At 37.7% G+C, this 18,701-nt stretch overlaps 1 protein-coding gene and 1 non-coding gene across 2 annotated transcripts; one reads left to right on the forward strand and one right to left on the reverse strand.

Annotated features, from left to right (window-relative positions):
• Positions 1 to 14,001: 14,001 nt before the first annotated feature.
• LOC142168627 (small nucleolar RNA R71) lies at positions 14,002 to 14,106 on the reverse strand. The gene has a single exon (XR_012698464.1). It is a non-coding gene; the product is annotated as a small nucleolar RNA R71 (small nucleolar RNA).
• Positions 14,107 to 14,875: 769 nt separating this feature from the next.
• On the forward strand, positions 14,876 to 17,876 carry LOC142168370 (uncharacterized). The gene is made up of 8 exons (XM_075229049.1): positions 14,876 to 15,037; positions 15,128 to 15,394; positions 15,479 to 15,750; positions 15,868 to 16,291; positions 16,528 to 16,752; positions 17,052 to 17,273; positions 17,412 to 17,597; positions 17,676 to 17,876. Exons 1-8 carry the CDS (start codon positions 14,876 to 14,878, stop codon positions 17,874 to 17,876), a joined length of 1,959 nt encoding a protein of 652 aa, XP_075085150.1.
• Positions 17,877 to 18,701: the final 825 nt, after the last annotated feature.

Raw genomic sequence — 18,701 nt, forward strand, 5'->3', positions numbered from 1 at the left:
GGGTATGAGGGTTTTGAACGAGGTTCTAATCGATACGAGGTTTGCTACCGGCATCGAATTTGTTTTTGGGCAGTAATGGTGGTCAGCAGTTCCTACTGTGAGCGTCGAAGTGATGGGGTGTATCATGTGATTACATCTTGGGTTATGGGTATGACTTGGTACAGCTTGTTCAGACTTATACATTATGTAGATATGGTATTCGGGTCTTGTAATGAATTCTGGATGATAGAGATTGGGTTCTAAGGTTTAAGGACCAAGGTTGAAATAAGGAACTCTAGTTATGTTGTGTGGGCGGGCTTAGGTGGATCAGGGTGACATGGTATCACCCCCGGGTTTATGTATAGTAAGGTTACACCGTGATTTGATAGCTTTGGAACGACTCCTGGCACGTTCGAGGACGAACGTATGTTTAAGTGGTGGAGGATGTAATGACCCGACTGGTCATTTTGAGTATCTGCACTTCGCTTAGTATTTTGAGGGCTCGAGTATCTCCGCATGATATATTATGACTTGCATAAATCACCGATATTGGTTTTTCAAATTATCCAGAATCGATTTGGAAGAATGAACTTCAAAATTTAAGCTCTAAGTTAAAAGAGTTGACCAAGTTTGACTTTTTAGCATTTGAGCTCGGAATGGAGTTCATTCAGTTCCGTTAGCACCGTTGGGTGATTTTGGACTTAGGAGCGCGTCCGGATTGTAATTAGTCTTGAATTGGCAAAAGTTAGATTTTTGGGAAGTTTCACCAGGAATGGACTTTTTCATATCCGAGCCGTATTCCGATTCCAAAAGTTGGAGTAGGTCCGTAATGGCAAATGCGACTTGTGTACAAAATTTGAGGTCAATTGGATGTGATTTAATATGGTTCGATATCAGTTGTAGAAGTTGAAGTTTCAAAGTTCATTGATTTTGACTTAAGGTGTGATTCATCGTTTCGAGGTTGTTATGTGTGATTTGAACCTTTGAGTAGGTTCTTTTTGTCATATGGAACTTGTCTGCAAAATTTGGTGCCATTTGGAGTTGATTTATGATTCGGATGCTTGGTTGCGATTCTAGAAGTTCTTGAAGTTTAGTTTGATCTTCATGTGTTTTGGTGTCCGATTCGTGGCTTTAGAGGTTATTTTGATGATTTGATTGTGCGAGTGAGTTCGTATTGTGTTTCTAGACCTGGGTGCATGGTTGGTTTGGAGAATCGGGGGTTCGCGTGAGTTTCGGATTGGTTTTAGAATGATTTTTCATAAACTTTGATGGTCGGTACCGGTATCATTGCATTTGCGATGTTTTTCTCGCAAATGTGACTATCGAAATTGTGAAGTAGTCTCGCATTTGCAAAGCTTGTCTACTGGGGAAAGGACTCACATTTGCTAGGAATTTTCCGCTTTTGCGAGGCCTGTTGAGTTCGCATTTGCAGACTCAGTATCTCATTTGTGATAAAGGCCTGAGCTGAGTTTGTTCGCATTTGCAACCAACTGGTTGCTTTTACGAAGGTCTAGTATTCACATTTGAGACCTTTTTGGTCGCATTTGTGAAGGCAGCAGAGAATTTCAATTTTCGCATTTGCGAACCCCATGTCTCAAATGCGACATCTGCAACCTGTAAATGCTGAGAATTCCGAGACTTAGCTTCATTTTGATATATTTTGAACCCTAGCTTCGATGAGAGGCAATTTTCTGAAGGGATTTTCATACAAAATCACTGGGTTAAGTACCTCTAATCAATTCTCAACTATATTCCATGATTTTATATAAGATTTAACATCAAATTCATGAGAAATTCAGGGAAAATTAGGAATTTTGTCAACGTTTTGAAAAATGAAAATTTGGGATTTGAGAGTCTAATAGGACTCGGATTTAAAAAATATATATATTTGGACTCGTGAGGCTATGGGTATTCAAGACCTACCCTTGGACCTGGATTTTGACCGGGCGGGCCCAGGGTTTAACTTTTGTTGACTATTTAGAAATCTAATAAAAATCACAGCTTTTTTAATTAAAATTATTTTCTCTTGCATTGCGTGATGTATTCAAGTCGTTGTTTGCTAGACTGAGCCGAGCGAAGGCGAATTTGTAAAGGAAAAAGGCCAAATTGATTGTTGAGTTAGCCGAATTGGGTAAGTGTCTTGCCTAGCTTTGTTGAGGGAATTTTTCCTCCCATTTGACATTGTTTGCTACATGTGGGGGTGATATATCTATGAGGTAACGAGTGTATACGTATGTGCCATAGCTATTCATGCTCGGGGTAGGGGGTAGATTATGTTATATTTGTGTTTGTAGAATTACGTGACCTTCCTGCTTCATGCCTTATTTGACTCTTAGATACTAAGAACATAGAATTAAATGTTAGAAATCAAGACTTAGATTATTATAACTTGATCAAATTTGATAGAATTCTAAGAATACATTAATGTGTCTAATTTGGTCATCTCCACGCGTAATCATTATTACATTACTGCGGCCGATATTCTTGAGATACTAGATTCTATACTTGCGTTGTAGATCATTTGTGAGATTTGTGGAAACACTTGAATAATACGATCCTTAAGGGTTATTGAACTATTCTTGGCATTGTAAAGTTGTGATTGGGATTCATTTGGAATATCGGTTTAAACACTCTCCTTGATGTTATTTATGCTTCCTGCCTTGTTTGTCTTTGATATACATATGCTTGGAAAGGAAGAGTGTAAAGCACGAAGGGTGATGCCGTATCATTGTATATACATTATCATGTGAGGGAGAGTGTAAAGCACAAAGGGTAATGTCGTGCCATATTATTGAGAGTAAAAGCACGAAGGGTGATGTCATGCCACATTATTGATAGTAAGAGCATGAAGGGTGATGTCGTGCTATGTCATTTGAGAGGTAAAGCACGAAGTGTGATGTTGTGTCATTCCATTTATGTTGTTATGCTTTTATATTATCGTGAGTCCATGGCTCGATGGGTATTTCCGTGCAGGCGAGGATGAAGGACATGCATTATGTTGTTATATATGTTTTCCGTGTATATGTTCACGTTTTTATCTTGAGCGGTTATTGTCGAATTTATAGACCTCGTGTGACTTGTTATTGTCTTGTCCTTGCTCTCTATTTCAATCGTTGTTATGTTGTCCATATCTTTTGCTTGCTTAATTTGTAAACACATGCCTATTTCCTGTTGTTATAATTACCTCCATGTCGTGTCTATTCTATTTCATTTTTTGTACAAGCTATTTTTGTATGTTAGTCATTCATGCCTCTACTTGTTAACTTGTAAAGATCGTGTGTTTCCTTCTTATTTGTTATATATGTACTTAAGCCTCTATCATGCTAGTTATTTGAAGTTGATATTCCTTGTTTTTCAATTTCTGTCAATACTCACAGGCTTTCCGCCTAGTCTTTTACTGTTTCCCACATGTATATCCTCGTTCATTATTGCTACTTGCGTATTTTCTACTTTGTAATTTTATGTTATCGGTATTTCTGTCATCTGGTTGGTTCTGTTATACGTATATTGGGTGATTATGTGATTAAATCAGGAAGGGTGTTGCCATGTAATTGACTTGATATCTGAGTACATTCCTCATGCTATGAAAGTTATGAAGTGATTGTCGTGGTTTATCGGTTTCATTCTAAGGAAGGGATTGGACGAGGTATTGTAAGATGCTAAATTGTGATCACTGCTAGTATTCAGTTCTTGTTTGCGTATTCGTTTCATGTATTCTTATCTGTTATATCGTGGTATAGTTCTATTGCTGATATACGGTGCAGGTTTTATCAGTGAGTATCTTTAAACTAAAATGCTTCGTCACTACTTCGATGAGGTTAGCCAAGATACTTACCAGTACATGGGGTCAGTTGTACTCGTACTATACTTCTGCACATTGCGAGTAGATTTTTGGAGCAGAGCTGCTGGTGATGTCGGGTGCTGACTCTGAAGATGTTCATGCCTTCCGGATATAGCTGCCACTTATCCTTGGTAGCTTAGGACTTGCTAATCTGTTTATCTACCTTTCGAATAGAACGTGTAATTATTTGTATCGGTTTTGAAATTTCAAGTCTTAGAAGCTCGTGATTCGTATTACCAGTACCTGGGTCCATTTGTAAATGTTTAGATAATTCTTTACTATTTTCCTATTTGGATTGTATTTTCTGTTAGTTGGCTTACCTAGCGGATCGAGTTAGGTGCCATCACGACTAGTGATTTTTGGGTCTTGACATTATTATTGGAAACAATGTTTGTTAATAGTTTTTATATAACATGTTAATTAATAGTCTTTTGTTATCATCCCCATTGGTAGGACGAAAATCAATGTGGATCTGAAAAATGGTATGATGAACCCATTAACCAAGAATACTACAAATCATGTTTGCTAAATATTTGGAATCTGACCGGAGTGTACGAACTCCAGATCTTGAAACTACAAGAACAACTTGCAGCAGTGAAGGAGAAGCTAAAATAGGCAGAAGAAGAAAATAATCGATTGGAAGAGAAATTTAAGTGGTTGAAGTATAAAATAATGGGTGATAGTGACTAAACAAACACATGGATGCATTTAGTATAGTTTTTTATTTTTACGTTGTATGTGTCATTTATTTTCTTTAATTGTTAACGAATTTAAATTTATGTTAAGATGTCCTTTTTTTTTGTTCTAGTATTAAACTAATAAATAACCCGAAAAATAAAAACATATGCGCAAATTATATAAAACATAAATAATTTTATTATTATATATTTAATGACATATATACAACTAAGAATGCATATCAATGAGTCCCACAGTCTATATGCTTTAAAGTATTGGCTAGCCTGAGGCGCATCACATCCCGCCCGGCTACGCTATCAGGATTATCTTCATCACGTCGCCTCTTTATCGGAGGATGTGTTGCAGGATAATCGTCAGTAAGGCTGGCAGGCTCGGTAGAAGCGGTCGTTAGGCCAGCAATAACCTACAAAATAATAAAATATTTTAGTATATGAAATATAGAATACTAACGTACGTGTTAGCAAAATAATTTAATGGTCATACCATGGTCTCAGTGGGCTCCTGAATAAGATCATCTATCTTCGGCAAGTTAGTATCACACAATGTGGCCTCCGTGACGGGCGATAACGAAATCTTTAAAAAAATAAACACACTTTAGATATTACTAACTAATCTATAAGGTAAAAATAAATTTCAGTGATAGTAATACAAACAAACTTGCGGCTGAGTGGCGACACAATGCTTTGTCCAAGTATGTGAAAGATCCTCAGCATCCCTCGATGATGAGCCATAACTCAGTCTTCGCCCACTATACACCTTTCAAATCGGACAATCAGTAATAACCGTCGATGGCTTTGGATGATCAGGAAAAAACTGATCCCACTTCTGCTACGTAATGGTCATGCCCGCGATCAACAATGGATCTGATGGGGTCACATGTGAAGTCCTTGGTGACAGCTAAAGGCTGAATGATAGCATATCATAAGAAGCATCGTGTGGCTCAAGGTGGTCACCTGGCTGATCATCTCTGATATCCACCATGGGTGCCTCAACGCCCCCTTGTTGGGGACTCTGTCCTCGCCAACCACCATGACCAGGTGGGCCACCCCTTCCTCTCTAGACATGTCTGCCACATCTACCACGTTCGGGCTTTACTTGTGTCCCATGATGGTACTCCTCGGGAGGCATATAAGCAGCCTCGTATCCTAAGTGCTCATCCTCTCTGGCACGTGTCAATGGGCAGCAGCAAGATCATCACCCAACGGCCAAGCCCATGCACAACTGTCGCTCCCTAGCTTATATGTTGTAGCATTTCCAGTTCCAACTGGTAGAACTGGTGTAAGCCAATAGCCTGCATAGCATATAAAATACTAATTATGGAAGGATAATGTAACATTATGAGTAAGTATAACAAATAACATACCAGTGCATTATGCCTCCAGGCGTATGGAATATACCGACCACCAACGCGATGAACGGGATTCCCGACGAGAAGTCGGGTAACATTGCGATACCAACCCATGTATTCATGCTCGCCCTCCATACGGTCAGGTGGAGGATATAGCGGAATTAGGCCATACCTCTGGTCCTAATCCTCAATCTGGGCCTCTAGCCAGGCCAAGTATGTCTGATCGACCCTACACCGATCATCCCGCTAGTAATGTGTCATGTGCCAAGTGGGAAGAATAGGTACAAGTTGGGATCGACCAAACTACAAAGGACTCGCTCGATGGCATGATGACCGACTATATCGAGACATATCGGTAGGACGGAAGAGCTCCACATAGCTCGACTACAGGAGCAATAATCTGGCAATTCAGCTGTGAGCGCGTCGCTGTATGACCTCCATACGAACTATTTATCAAACACAAGAATCGTGAGTAAACGCAACACATATCAAGCCAGGCCAAGTAAACTTAAGTATATATGTACCTGAGCGCCTTCAAGTAAATCAAACAAATCCCTGTAATAAGGGAGATGATGTTGAGCTTCGACCTCGCGGGCATGGCCTCGCCTATCAACCCACCTCCAAGCTAGCGGGAAAAACGGTGTATCTAGAGCTATCGGTGACAGAGGTGGCTGGAACTACAGGAATTGCTCCCAGACCCAAACATAATATAGATTGTGGACGTAAAATTAAAGGCATTTTTACTACGTATGTTATAATTATGAAAAGAATTGAGTATGTTTTCATCTGCAGCAACGGTAAAAAATTGGCAACATCTCTCTAGGTGCCTATATACGCCCGGCACATCTGCCTATATAGGTAAGCTAGAATAGCTGCACCCCAGATGTAACCAGATAAATCACCTAGCCGCTCCAGATGATGTAGAAATCACAAATTGACTAGGTTTTTCAAAGTGTTCGGGAACAGTATACCACCAAACACCATCAATATCAACAGCCTCGTGTGTCGGTCGATATCCTCTAGAGGTGAATCATCAATAATCTCCACGTCCATCGCCAATAGATGCTGCCGAATGGGCGTCAGCTGCAATAGTCTGGCCCCATTCAATGCATTCGGCTCCGCATGCTGGAAACCAGTGAGTCGCTACAATATATAGAGGTAATCCTCTCCCTTATAGTCTCTAAGAACATGGGGGTAAGCTAAGGTATACCATCAACGGACAGCTCGAAAAGAACCTCCACGCCCTCTAGCGTGATGGTAGTATCGCTGATAGGTAGATGAAACGTGTGTGTCTCCGGTCGCCACCGCTCTATCATAGCCGTGATCAGTGCCCAGTCGAACTACAATTGGCTGATCTCTATGATCCTGAAAAAATCCGTCCCTTGAAGGCGTCTAACTATACGGAGATGAAGTGAGTTGTCCCTAATGAACTCCCACATATCGTTTATATGTCTGGGGAAGAAGGTCTGGGACAGACACTGCCTATCCCAGATGTGTGAAGACCTATGGTTGCCCTGTAGCTCCAGTGGCTCTCGAGGTGGAGGTCCGGGATGCACAGGGGGAAGCTCCATGACGATGTCTGTAAATTGAACAATATTAATTAAAATATTTTTCTGTTTAACTATTTAATATCTTTAAATATATTATAATATCTTTTATATTAATATTTAGTCGATAATTTTTCTATATTATTACTTAGGTTGATACATTTTCTATATTATTATTTTATATGTTAGTTTTTTACATTTTTTGACTTAAATTCGGCAGGGTTTTGTTTGAATTATCATCTTTTTCAGCTATTTTTGGGTATAATAGAATTAAATAAAATTTTCATAACTATACATGATATAATTAATAAGTATTCATATAAAAATACTTAGTTAACAAATTTTCTATATTGTTGTTTTATATGTTATTTTCTTATATTTTTTTACTAAAATTCGAGAGGGTTTTGGTTTGAACTATCATCTTTTTTAAGTTATTTTTGAATTATAACATAATTAAATATTAAAATTTTATAAGTAATCAAGATATATTCAATAATTATTCATATAAAATATACTATGAACTTAATAGTAAATAATATTGAATTTATTTTATTTATAACGATTTGTTTGTTAACTCTCAATATTTTGTCCAAATTTCCCGGCAGCCTCTCCTTTGTACCGTCAACTGATTATTTTATGATTCAACTTCTGGTATACATATTCCGCCAATTTAATATTTAAATATAGCGCATTTAACCCATGTGCTATACCTTAACAGACAAACGTGCATTAAAGTATAGCGCATTGAAGAAATATGTTATATATAAATTGGTCATCAATTCTTTTTTTTTCACTTGCTTTGAGTCCGAAAAGGCAATATTTTGATTCCGGACTCTTACTTTTATCGTGTGAAGGCAGAAATGTTGTTTCTGATAAACTCTCGGCTCTAGAATTTGTCGAAGAAGAGTTGTACTAACTTCCCAACTTAGGGGGCCAATGGAGATTGTGCCATTTGCTGAATGGTACGCCATGGATATTCCTGTGAAATCTCAAAGGAGATGTCAAAATATCTCTCAAAAGGACAATTCCAAATTATATGAAACTTACATTGATTAATATGTGAAAAACTAAACTTGTGATCATCAACAAATAAGAATGTGAAAGGGACTTCAAATCAATAATGTGAGAAGAAACCTCCTTTTTTGCTTTTCTATAAAATTACGTACTTTCTTAAAAACTAATAAACCTAAATTTCAAGAAATCATCTCTTCTACCGACGTATTCACAGAGGAAGTAGAAGCCTTTTTAAAAGTAGTTATTCAAAAATAAATGGGCGTTTTATACTTCAAGAACAAACATAAAAAATATAGATCATTTTTGTCTGAATTAAAAAAAAAATAGACCAAAGAAATCAAGTGTCTTGAATTCGAATATTCAAAAATAAATAAATATGGCTATCGAAATTAAAAGAAATATATGAAAATAAATTGTAACGTGAAATAGGATTTTTACCTACCAAAGGTTTAGAAATATTAGTCAACTATTTAATTAATCGAGCACAGTTGTACTTTTAAATCTTTAAGGAGAATATTCTAAGAAGTACAATGAACAATGAAGAAGACCTGTTCACAGAAAATACTCCTGGAGATGAACAGAAAATTGGCATTCTATCATAGATAAATTTGTTCTTGTTTGGCTATTTTTATGTAGGTGCCTAGATCTCCAGTTTCTGTGGTCACTTTAGTTTACTCCAACACAAACTTCTGCCAATTTTTTTAAAAGAAATATTTTAAATCCTGTCATATTAAATTAATCAAATATTTTTAAAGTCACTGGCATGAACCTTTTTAATAAGTTATCTTTTTTTATTGTAAAAAAATATAAAGTTATTGTTATTATAAGAGAATCACAGCAACAATAAGGATTGTCGTCGTGTGATGAGTAGACCATGAGTTCAAGCTATAAAAAATTGACTCTTGCAAAAATAAAAGATAAGATTACATACAGTAGACTCAGTATGGTTCAACACTTCCACCGGCCTTGTGCGTAGCGGCAGATTAATTAATATATTTATTCATCAATAAATGATGAATAATTAATAACTTTTACCTCTAAATTCTCTTGTATCGTAGGTAAAAATGATGAATAATTAATAACTTTGACCTCTAAACTCCATTTAAGCAAAAAGCATAAAATAAAAATAAAAAATTCTGTAAAAACAATTCATGTTAACTACTGTATTGTCCATAATACACAACAACATTGGTTCCCTCGTATGAGGCATAAAATGTAAGTTTACAAAGCACGTTTGACACAAGAAAAAAGTTATAAGCTTTCGATCTATTTTTATTGAATAGAGCATCAAATCATGTCACATGTAAAACCACCAAAGGATGTGGTGCAGTGGATGAGACTGCTCCTCCCTTAACCAGAGGTCTCGGGTTCGAGCCTTGGGTATGGAAAAATCCTTGGTAGGGAGCGCTTTCCCCGAATGGGGCCCTATGCGGCGCGAATTCGGATATAATCGGGCTCCAATACGGGTATCGAATACGGGATGAAAACCAAAAAAAATATCACCTATAAAGAATTAAAATAATAATAATAATAATAATAATAAAAGGAGAAAAAGAAGATATCAAAACTCTAATCATTACAAAGAAAAAGGCATTCATACATGAAACTATGGTACTTTACTAGGAAATTGTGTAAAAAGGGATCTTATTGGCCAAAGGGAAAAAGCCTATGAAAACAAGCACAAGGCGAAGAATTTGAGTGCTATGTACCAAAAGTTAGTGCTTATTCTCTGTAAGCTCGGTAATGATATTGTTCGTTCTAGTTCTAGGCCTAGACCTTTACGGGTTTAAAATGCATCACTAAGATCTAAGGTTTATTAATTTATATACCCAATATCTTTATTGTATTTTGCTATGATTCTGTCTAAAATCTGGGGTGTTACATCCTCATAGGCTCTAATATAATTTTTTTGACGTTCGAAACTTACTGGTTTGTTTAATTTAGATTTGTACATTAGAAAATTCATTATTGAGTGTTTTAGCGATTCTTATCAAGAAATTTCATTCTTATTCTTAAGAATTAAACTCGAAATCTTTATCATTTGCCACACTCCTTCGTGATAAACTTTACTTAGCTTGCTGGTATAATGATGGTGTCCCTAGACACACAAAAAGAAAAGTAAAGAAAAAAAAAGGTTTGAGACATTATTGCTTCTTCTTATGTTGACCTCGTCCAACTTTTTACTATAAGATGATATAAGTTATGATTCTTAGTCACCTTTATTTTGACTAAATTACCAACTTTTGATGTGATCCAAACCTTAAATTCATAAGTTGCGGTTTGAATTTTATAAGGAAGTAGAGACGCTTATCACTTTATATTAATCTCTTTTGTTGTATACATATTTTTTGGTTTCTACTTGGTGTATGATATTTGCATTGGAGACCGACTAAATTCGGAATCGTGCCGGAAAGTTCTACATTGGCAGTGACGGATCCAAAATTTAAATTTTATGGGTCCAATTTTTAAGGTTTTTAGCATTAAACTCATTATTTTTAAAGTTATGGGTTCAAAATTACTATTTATTATAATTTTACTATATTTTACATATAAATTTATGTTCCGCGTCAAAAGTAATGGGTTCAATTGGATTCGGTACTAATATGTTACATCCGCCTCTGTATATTGGGGGTAAAGCGTTCTCTAACAAAGATGATTCCCTACCTAGGGCTCAAATCTGAAACCTCTCGCTAAGGATGAAGGAATACTTACCGCTCCATTACCCTTCGTTGGTTTCTTGTATACATATGTTTTGCTTATCGTTCAGTTTAGAATTGTAATAAATATAAAGAACTAGAGATAAATCTTTAAATCTATATGCTCTGTAACTATCATCTTCAAAATGAGCATACATATATATAGAAAATGTTTGTGGTTGACTGTTTTCAACGCATATAATTTTGAATTTTTAAATATGTCACTCCTCTTCTTTTTACAAATAATAAATTGTCTGCTATATTAAGCCAATAAAATATCATAGAGATTATCAAATTGATCTCAGGGTTTTCAGAGCATGCTAGATTCCCGGAGGTCACGTGAGAAAAGATATTGTCACATGACCTATTATTTTTGTTCCCACTATGTAATCTTTCTCTTAAATTAAATTAAATGCAGTCCAATTATATACTAAACATTCACCATATCATTGTGTTATTTGCATGCATGCATGGGACAATATAACGACCATAATACAAAATAAATATCCACTTTCCTCCGTCCACCTATCTGGTCCCACTAATTGAATCATCGATTTAGAATGAATTCTGCGAGTTCAACTAATATATTTTTTTTTTCTCGAACTATATGTACATGAGCGATTAGAATTAACTATCGCTAAGTTCAAGATTTGTCTCTGCCCACAAATATACTCACATATATATATTATACAGGAACCACACCAAACCGAAAAGTCAAATCAAATTAATTAAAAAATTTGATTAGGTTTGAGTTTGACTTGGTTTGATATTAAGTAGAAAAAATTTGAACCAAATCGACATATAAATATAGTAATTTTTATATATAGTTTTAATACTTTTTATAGAATTTTATTTTTAAATTTTTTATGAATATTTGCGATTCTCTTACGGGACGTAATATTTACTTAAATATGAAGAGCCCCATTTTTATTAACTTTAAATAATGGGTTGTATGATCACCTTCTTATCAAGTGTTAGTGAAGTACGTCAATCTCTTTGTTCCTCCATATTCATATGTCATGATCTGTTAAATTCTTACAACTTTTTCGAATTTGAAGTAGTATTTTGATAATTTAAAATTAAAGAACATATCAATATATAGGTATCATATTGATTTTATGTTTAATTATTAAATTCTGTTAAACTTTGAAATGTACATCAACGAAAAATTATTGTCAGACGATTAAAAAATAATTATCATGTGTTACGGATGATAGGCTATAATTGTGTATTTTAGTCGCTTATTACACTCTAAGTTGTTGTACTTTAATTGAGTTTGAGCTTTAATCACTAGTGTTTTGCACTAAATATGTGTTTTATGCCTTGTAGGAGTGATTCCGATCTATGTAGGCGTTATGGAATGAATTCAAGTGATTTGGAGCTTTGAAGTCTGAGTAAAAGCCCAAGACATTAAGTCGGGATCATGTTCGGAGGTCGTGTACCAAGTCCGGATGTTAAAAGAGGACGAAATAAGTTCACTCTGAGAAAATTACACTGCTGCACCGAATGGGACGCCGCAAGGCGCGGCGCAGCAGTGTAAAATGCTGCCCGATGTGAAAAGTTGAGGCTGCTGATAAACTCCATTAGCGCGTCGCATGGCGTGACGCAGGGTGCGGCGTGACTGTACAAAATTTATAGAACCAGAGTCCTATTTCGCGCGGGAGAAGGTGCTTTCGTTTGGGCCCAACCCTACTTGGTACAAAAACATATAAAAACGTTATTTTGAGGACTATTGACAGAGCTTAGCCTGGAGACACACTTTGGAGCAAAAATACACACAAGAACATCTCAGATTTCTTCATCTTTTCTAGTATTTTCAATTATTCAAAACTTATGTAATTGTTTGATTACATCATAAGTGGCTAAACACCCATTGTTCTAAGGTTGTGATTTAGCCATGAATATTGTTGTTTAACGTTGACTTGACCTTGATTATAATTCACCAATATATGATTGTTTCTTCAATTCTGTGTTTAATTGCTTAATTGTCTGGCCAGCAGTTAGGTTCTATTTACTATCTATGCTATACTTGGGAAAGCAGTGTTTAGATTCGAGAAGAATTGAACAGAGCATGATCTTAACCCTTAGGGGGAGAAAATTTATGGTTAGGATAGGAATATACCTAGTCATCGTGCTTAATTAAATATCGTGATCTTAATGCGTTCTTAATAGATTGATTTCATAGGAATATAGGCGTTAATCTATTGAGAATAGGTGAGTAGTACTTCGGGAGAAGGCTATGAGAGCATTTTGGCGCCGTTGTCGGGGACTTGAATATTAGCTACTTGTTAGTTTTTGCTTTAATTGTTTATTTCGTCGAGTCTAACATTACTTGATTGTTGCTCGGATCTTAGGAACTTTGATTGAATGCGTAGGGTCAGAAGCCAAGACCGACTTCAAGGCTATGATCCTGAACCTGAGAGAACATTTCAAAGGAGGTTGAGGGAAGCAAGGGACACGAATAATATTCAGGCTCTTGTTCAATTTCCTGTGGACATGGCAGAGGAGCAACCCATGGCCGTTCGGGAGGTAGCGATTCCCAGCATTGCAAATGTCACGTACAGTATAGTGAAGCCCAGGATCACTGGGCACTTTGAGCTGAAACAAAGCATGATCCAGCTACTTCATGCAAACGGGCAGTTTATGGGTCTTCCACACGAGGATCCACAGCAGCATATTCTAAACTTCTTGGAGATTAGTGATACTTATATCACTAATGGGGTCACTCCAGATTATGTGAGGCTCACACTTTTTCCATTTTCTCTGTTGGGCGAGGCTAAGCGATGGCTAAAGGCAGAACCAGCTAATTCCATTACAACATGGAATTATTTGGCGAGAAAATTTATGGCAAGGTTCTTCCCTTCAGGCAAAACTGCAAAGATCAGAAGTGAGATAGTTGTCTTCAAACAGAAAGCGGGAGAATCTTTATACTCAGCTTGGGAAAGGTTCAAGGGGCTACTCAAAGACTGTCCTCATCACAATCAGACGAATGAAGTGTTAGCTCACACTTTCATAGAAGGGCTACATTCTGAAACAAAGATCGTGGTAGATGCTGCAGCTGGGGGTCAAGTGTTGGAGAAAAGCTTTGACGAGATATATGCATTATTGAATAAATTCTCCAAGAGCAATCCGGATTGGCAAAGAGAGATGGGCAGACACAATGCAAAAGTCTGCAGGGGTTCTTGAGTTAGATGTTGTCTCAGCATTATCAGCGTAGATTTCTACACTGACCAATCAAGTCAATCAGATGAACTTGAGTATCAACAAGCAAAAAGTACAACCGATACAACAAGTTCAAGCTTTTTGTGAAATATGTGGAGAGGGGCATACGAGCGACATATGCCCCGCAAACCCAGAGTCTGTCTGCTTTGTGGGTAATTTAAATAGGGGCCAAACAAACCAATATGGGAACACTTACAATCCCAACTGGAGGAACCACCCAAACTTCTCTTGCGGTAGAAACCAGGGTACTCAGAATCAATATAGGCCTCAAGCACCTCAATAACAATATAGACCACCTCAGGTTGAACAACAAGCGAGTCTTACAAGTCACCTTGAAGATATGTTGAAAAACGTGATGGCTGAATAGCAAGCCCTCTCTCAAAAAGTGATGGCTGAACAGCAAGCCCTCGCCACAACAATGAGAAATTTGGAGTGTCAAATGGGATAGCTTGCCAGTGCTCAAAACACTAGACCAGTCGGAGCTCTTCTAAGTGAAACTGAAGCAAATCCTAGGGCGGCTCTTAATGTCATGTCGTTGAGGAATAGGAGACAACTAGAAGAAGTTCAGTCAAAAAAGAGGAAAAAGGTGACGTTTAATGAGAGGCCAACCACTATAGAATTAACATTAGAAAAAGCTAAGGAGCTAGAGAAGCCAGCTGGAGAGGCGGTGGCTGAGCAACCCCCACAATTGGTTGCAAGGCCACCACCTCCATTCCCTCAAAGATTGTAGAAATTAAGAGATAATGTCGCATATAAAAAGTTTCTTGATATCTTGAAGCAGGTGCACATTAATATTCCTTTGGTTGACATCTTACAAGAAGTAACCAAATATGCAAAGTACATCAAGTACATTGTGGCAAATAAAAGGAGGCTAACCGAGTTCGAGACTGTGGCACTCACTGAGGAGTGCAGTTCAAGAATTCAGGGCAAGTTACCTCAGAAATTGAAGGATCCAGGTAGTTTCACTATCCATATCTCGATTGGTAAACATGATGTTGGGCAATCTTTATGTGATCTTGGAGCGAGCATCAACTTAATGCCGCTATCTGTGTTTAGACAGTTGGGGTTGGGTGAACCACGCCCAACAACAGTTATCTTATAGTTAGCTGATCGTTTCCTTGCTCATCCTGAGGGAGTGATTGAAGATGTGCTGGTTCAAGTGGGTTCTTTCATATTCCCTGCTGATTTCATTATCCTAGACTACAAGCCCTATCAGGAAGTCCCATTTATTTTGGGGCATCCATTCTTAGCTATGGGCCGAGCTATTATTGATGTTTGCGAAGGAAATATGACAATGAGAGTGGGTGATCGAGTGGAGGTCTTCAATGTTTATAGAGCACTCAAGTTACCAGCCCACTATGAAGAGTTATCCATGATCTCTGTGGTGGAGAGTGATGCCACATCGTTAGTGCCCTATATGAGCCCTATAGATCCTGTTGAACGCGTATTGATTGGGGATGTATAAAATAGTGAAGATAAAATGATGGGAGAAATTGAGCAAGTACTGGATATGTCCTGCAGTTATGTCCAGGGGTTAAAAAAATTTGAAGCGTTAGACAGGCCTATCACTCTGACCCTTCCCAGGCCATCTATTGAAGAAGCTACGAAGCTAGAACTTAAGCCACTTCCAGCGCATCTGCACTATGCTTATTTGGGGAACTCTGAGATATTGCTCGTGATTATTTCGTCCGGCTTGACCAGCACTCAAGAAGAAAAATTGCTCAGAGTACTCCGCGAGCATAAAAAGGTTATTGGGTGGACTATAGCTGATATCAAGGATATTAGTTCATCGTTTTGCATGCATAAAATCTTTTTAGAGGACGGACACCACCCCAGTGTGGAGCAGCAAAGAAGATTAAACCCAATTATGAAAGAGGTGGTGAAAAAGGAAGTAATCAAGTTACTCGATGCTGGTATCATTTTTTCTATTTCTGACAGTAACTGGGTAAGCCCAGTTCAATGTTTGCCTAACAAGGGAGGAATGACTGTAGTTGAGAACGAGAAGAATGATCTAATCCCTACTTGCACTATTACGGGATAGAGAGTCTGCATTGATTATAGAAGGCTCAACAAAGCAACTCACAAGAACCACTTCCCACTTCCATTCATCGACCAAATGCTAGACAGTTAGCCGGGCATGAATATTATTGCTTCCTTGATGGTTATTCGGGATACAATCAGATTGTTATATGCCTAGAGGATCAGGAGAAGACCACTTTTACTTGTCCTTATGGCATTTTTACCTTCAAGAGTATGTCGTTTGGTCTTTGTAATGCACCAGGCACTTTCCAGAGGTGCATGATGGCTATTTTCACCAACATGGTGGAAAGATTTGTGGAAGTGTTTATGGATGATTTTTCAATTTTTGGATTTTCTTATGATGATTGCTTGAGGAATTTGAGCAAGGTGCTAGCCCGTTGTGAAGAAACAAATCTGGTACTGAATTGGGAAAAGTGTCATTTTATGGTACAAGAAGGCACCGTGTTGGGTCACAGAGTATCTAGAAGCGGCATTGAAGTTGATAAAGCAAAGGTGGAGGCGGTTGAAAAATTACCTCTACCTATTTCAGTGAAGGGTGTCCGGAGTTTCTTGGGACACACGGGTTTCGATCGGTGCTTTATTAAAGATTTTTCAAAAATTGCTACTCTTTTGTGCAGGCTGCTTGAAAAAAATGTAACTTTCAACTTTGATGATGCTTGCTTAAGGCATTTGAAGAACTTAAAAAGAAGTTAGTGACTGCTCCCATTATTGTGGCACCTGATTGGTCCTTACCATTTGAACTTATGTGTGATGCGAGTAACCTTACTATTGGGGCAGTGCTAGGCCAGAGGAAGGACAAGGTGTTTCATTCCATCTACTATATGAGTAAGACTCTTGATGATGCACAGCTGAATTACACCACCACTGAGAAGGAGTTGTTAGCTGTTGTGTGGGCCTTTGAGAAATTTGGGCATACTTGGTGGGAACGAAAGTCATAGTCCATACCGATCATGCAGCAATTAGGTATTTGTTTACAAAAAAAAGAATCTAAGGCTAGATTGATGCGCTGGGTTTTATTGCTACAGGAATTTGATGTAGAAATACGAGATCGAAAGGGCACAGAGAACCAAGTAGTTGACCATCTATCAAGGTTGGAAAATCACGATCGCGTGGAGGAGGGTGGCCAAATTAAAGAAGTATTTCCTGATGAAAAACATTTTGCTATAACCCAAGACCATCCTCCATGGTACGCAGACTATGTGAATTATCTTGTGAGTAGGGTACTTCCTCCTGAAATTGAATCTGAATCTAGAAAGAGGTTTTTACATGATGTGAACTTTTACTGCTAGGATGAGCCATATTTGTACAAGCAATGTGCTTATCAGTTGATGAGGAGATGCATTCCTGAAAAGGAGGTGGAATTAGTGTTGTATGATTCTCACGCATCACCTTATGGGGGCCATCATGGAGGAGATAGAACAGCTGCAAAGGTGCTACAATCCGGTCTCTTTTTGGTCGATTTTATTCAAGGATGTCCATGCATTCGTTAAGAAGTGTGACCAATGTCAGAGAATGGAAACAATCACAAGGAGGCATGAGATGCCTTTGAATAATATCCTAGAAGTTGAGCTTTTTGATGTGTGGGGGATAATTTTATGGGGCCATTTCCACCGTCCAGAGGAAACAAATACATTTTGCTAGTAGTTGACTACGTGTCAAAATGGGTGGAGGCAATTACTTTGCCAACGAATGATGCCATGGTGGTAGCTGCTTTTGTGAAAAAGAACATATTCTCGAGATTTGGGACTCCACGTGCCTTAATTAGTGATGAGGGGACAAATTTTTGCAATCGGTTGCTGAATAACCTTCTAGCTAAATATGGAGTTTGCCATAGAGTTGCTACAACATATCATCCTCAAAGCAGTGGTCAAGCTAAGATGTCAAACAGAGAAATAAAGAAAATATTAGAAAAGACGGTGAGTGTGAATAGGAAGGATTGGGCTGCAAAGTTGGATGATGCCTTATAGGCATATAGAACTGCTTATAAAACGCCAATTGGAGCGTCCCTTTACAAGCTGGTTTATGAGAAGGCATGTCACTTGCCCGTTGAACTGGAACACAAGGCATACTGGGCAATTAAGAAGTTGAACATGGACCTTGAGGCCGCATGCGAGAAAAGACTTATGCAGTTGAATGAGTTAGATGAGTTCAGGCTGCTCTCTTATGAAATGCTAAGCTATATAAAGAAAAGACAAAAAGATGGCATGACAAGCATATCAAGCCGCGTCATTTCGAGCCAGGCCAATGGGTATTATTATTCAATTCTAGGCTACAACTATTCCCTGGAAAGTTAAAATCGAGATGGTCAGGTCCGT

The sequence above is a fragment of the Nicotiana tabacum genome, chromosome 13 (genome assembly GCF_000715075.1).
Source record: "Nicotiana tabacum cultivar K326 chromosome 13, ASM71507v2, whole genome shotgun sequence".
Classification (NCBI taxonomy): Eukaryota; Viridiplantae; Streptophyta; class Magnoliopsida; order Solanales; family Solanaceae; genus Nicotiana; species Nicotiana tabacum.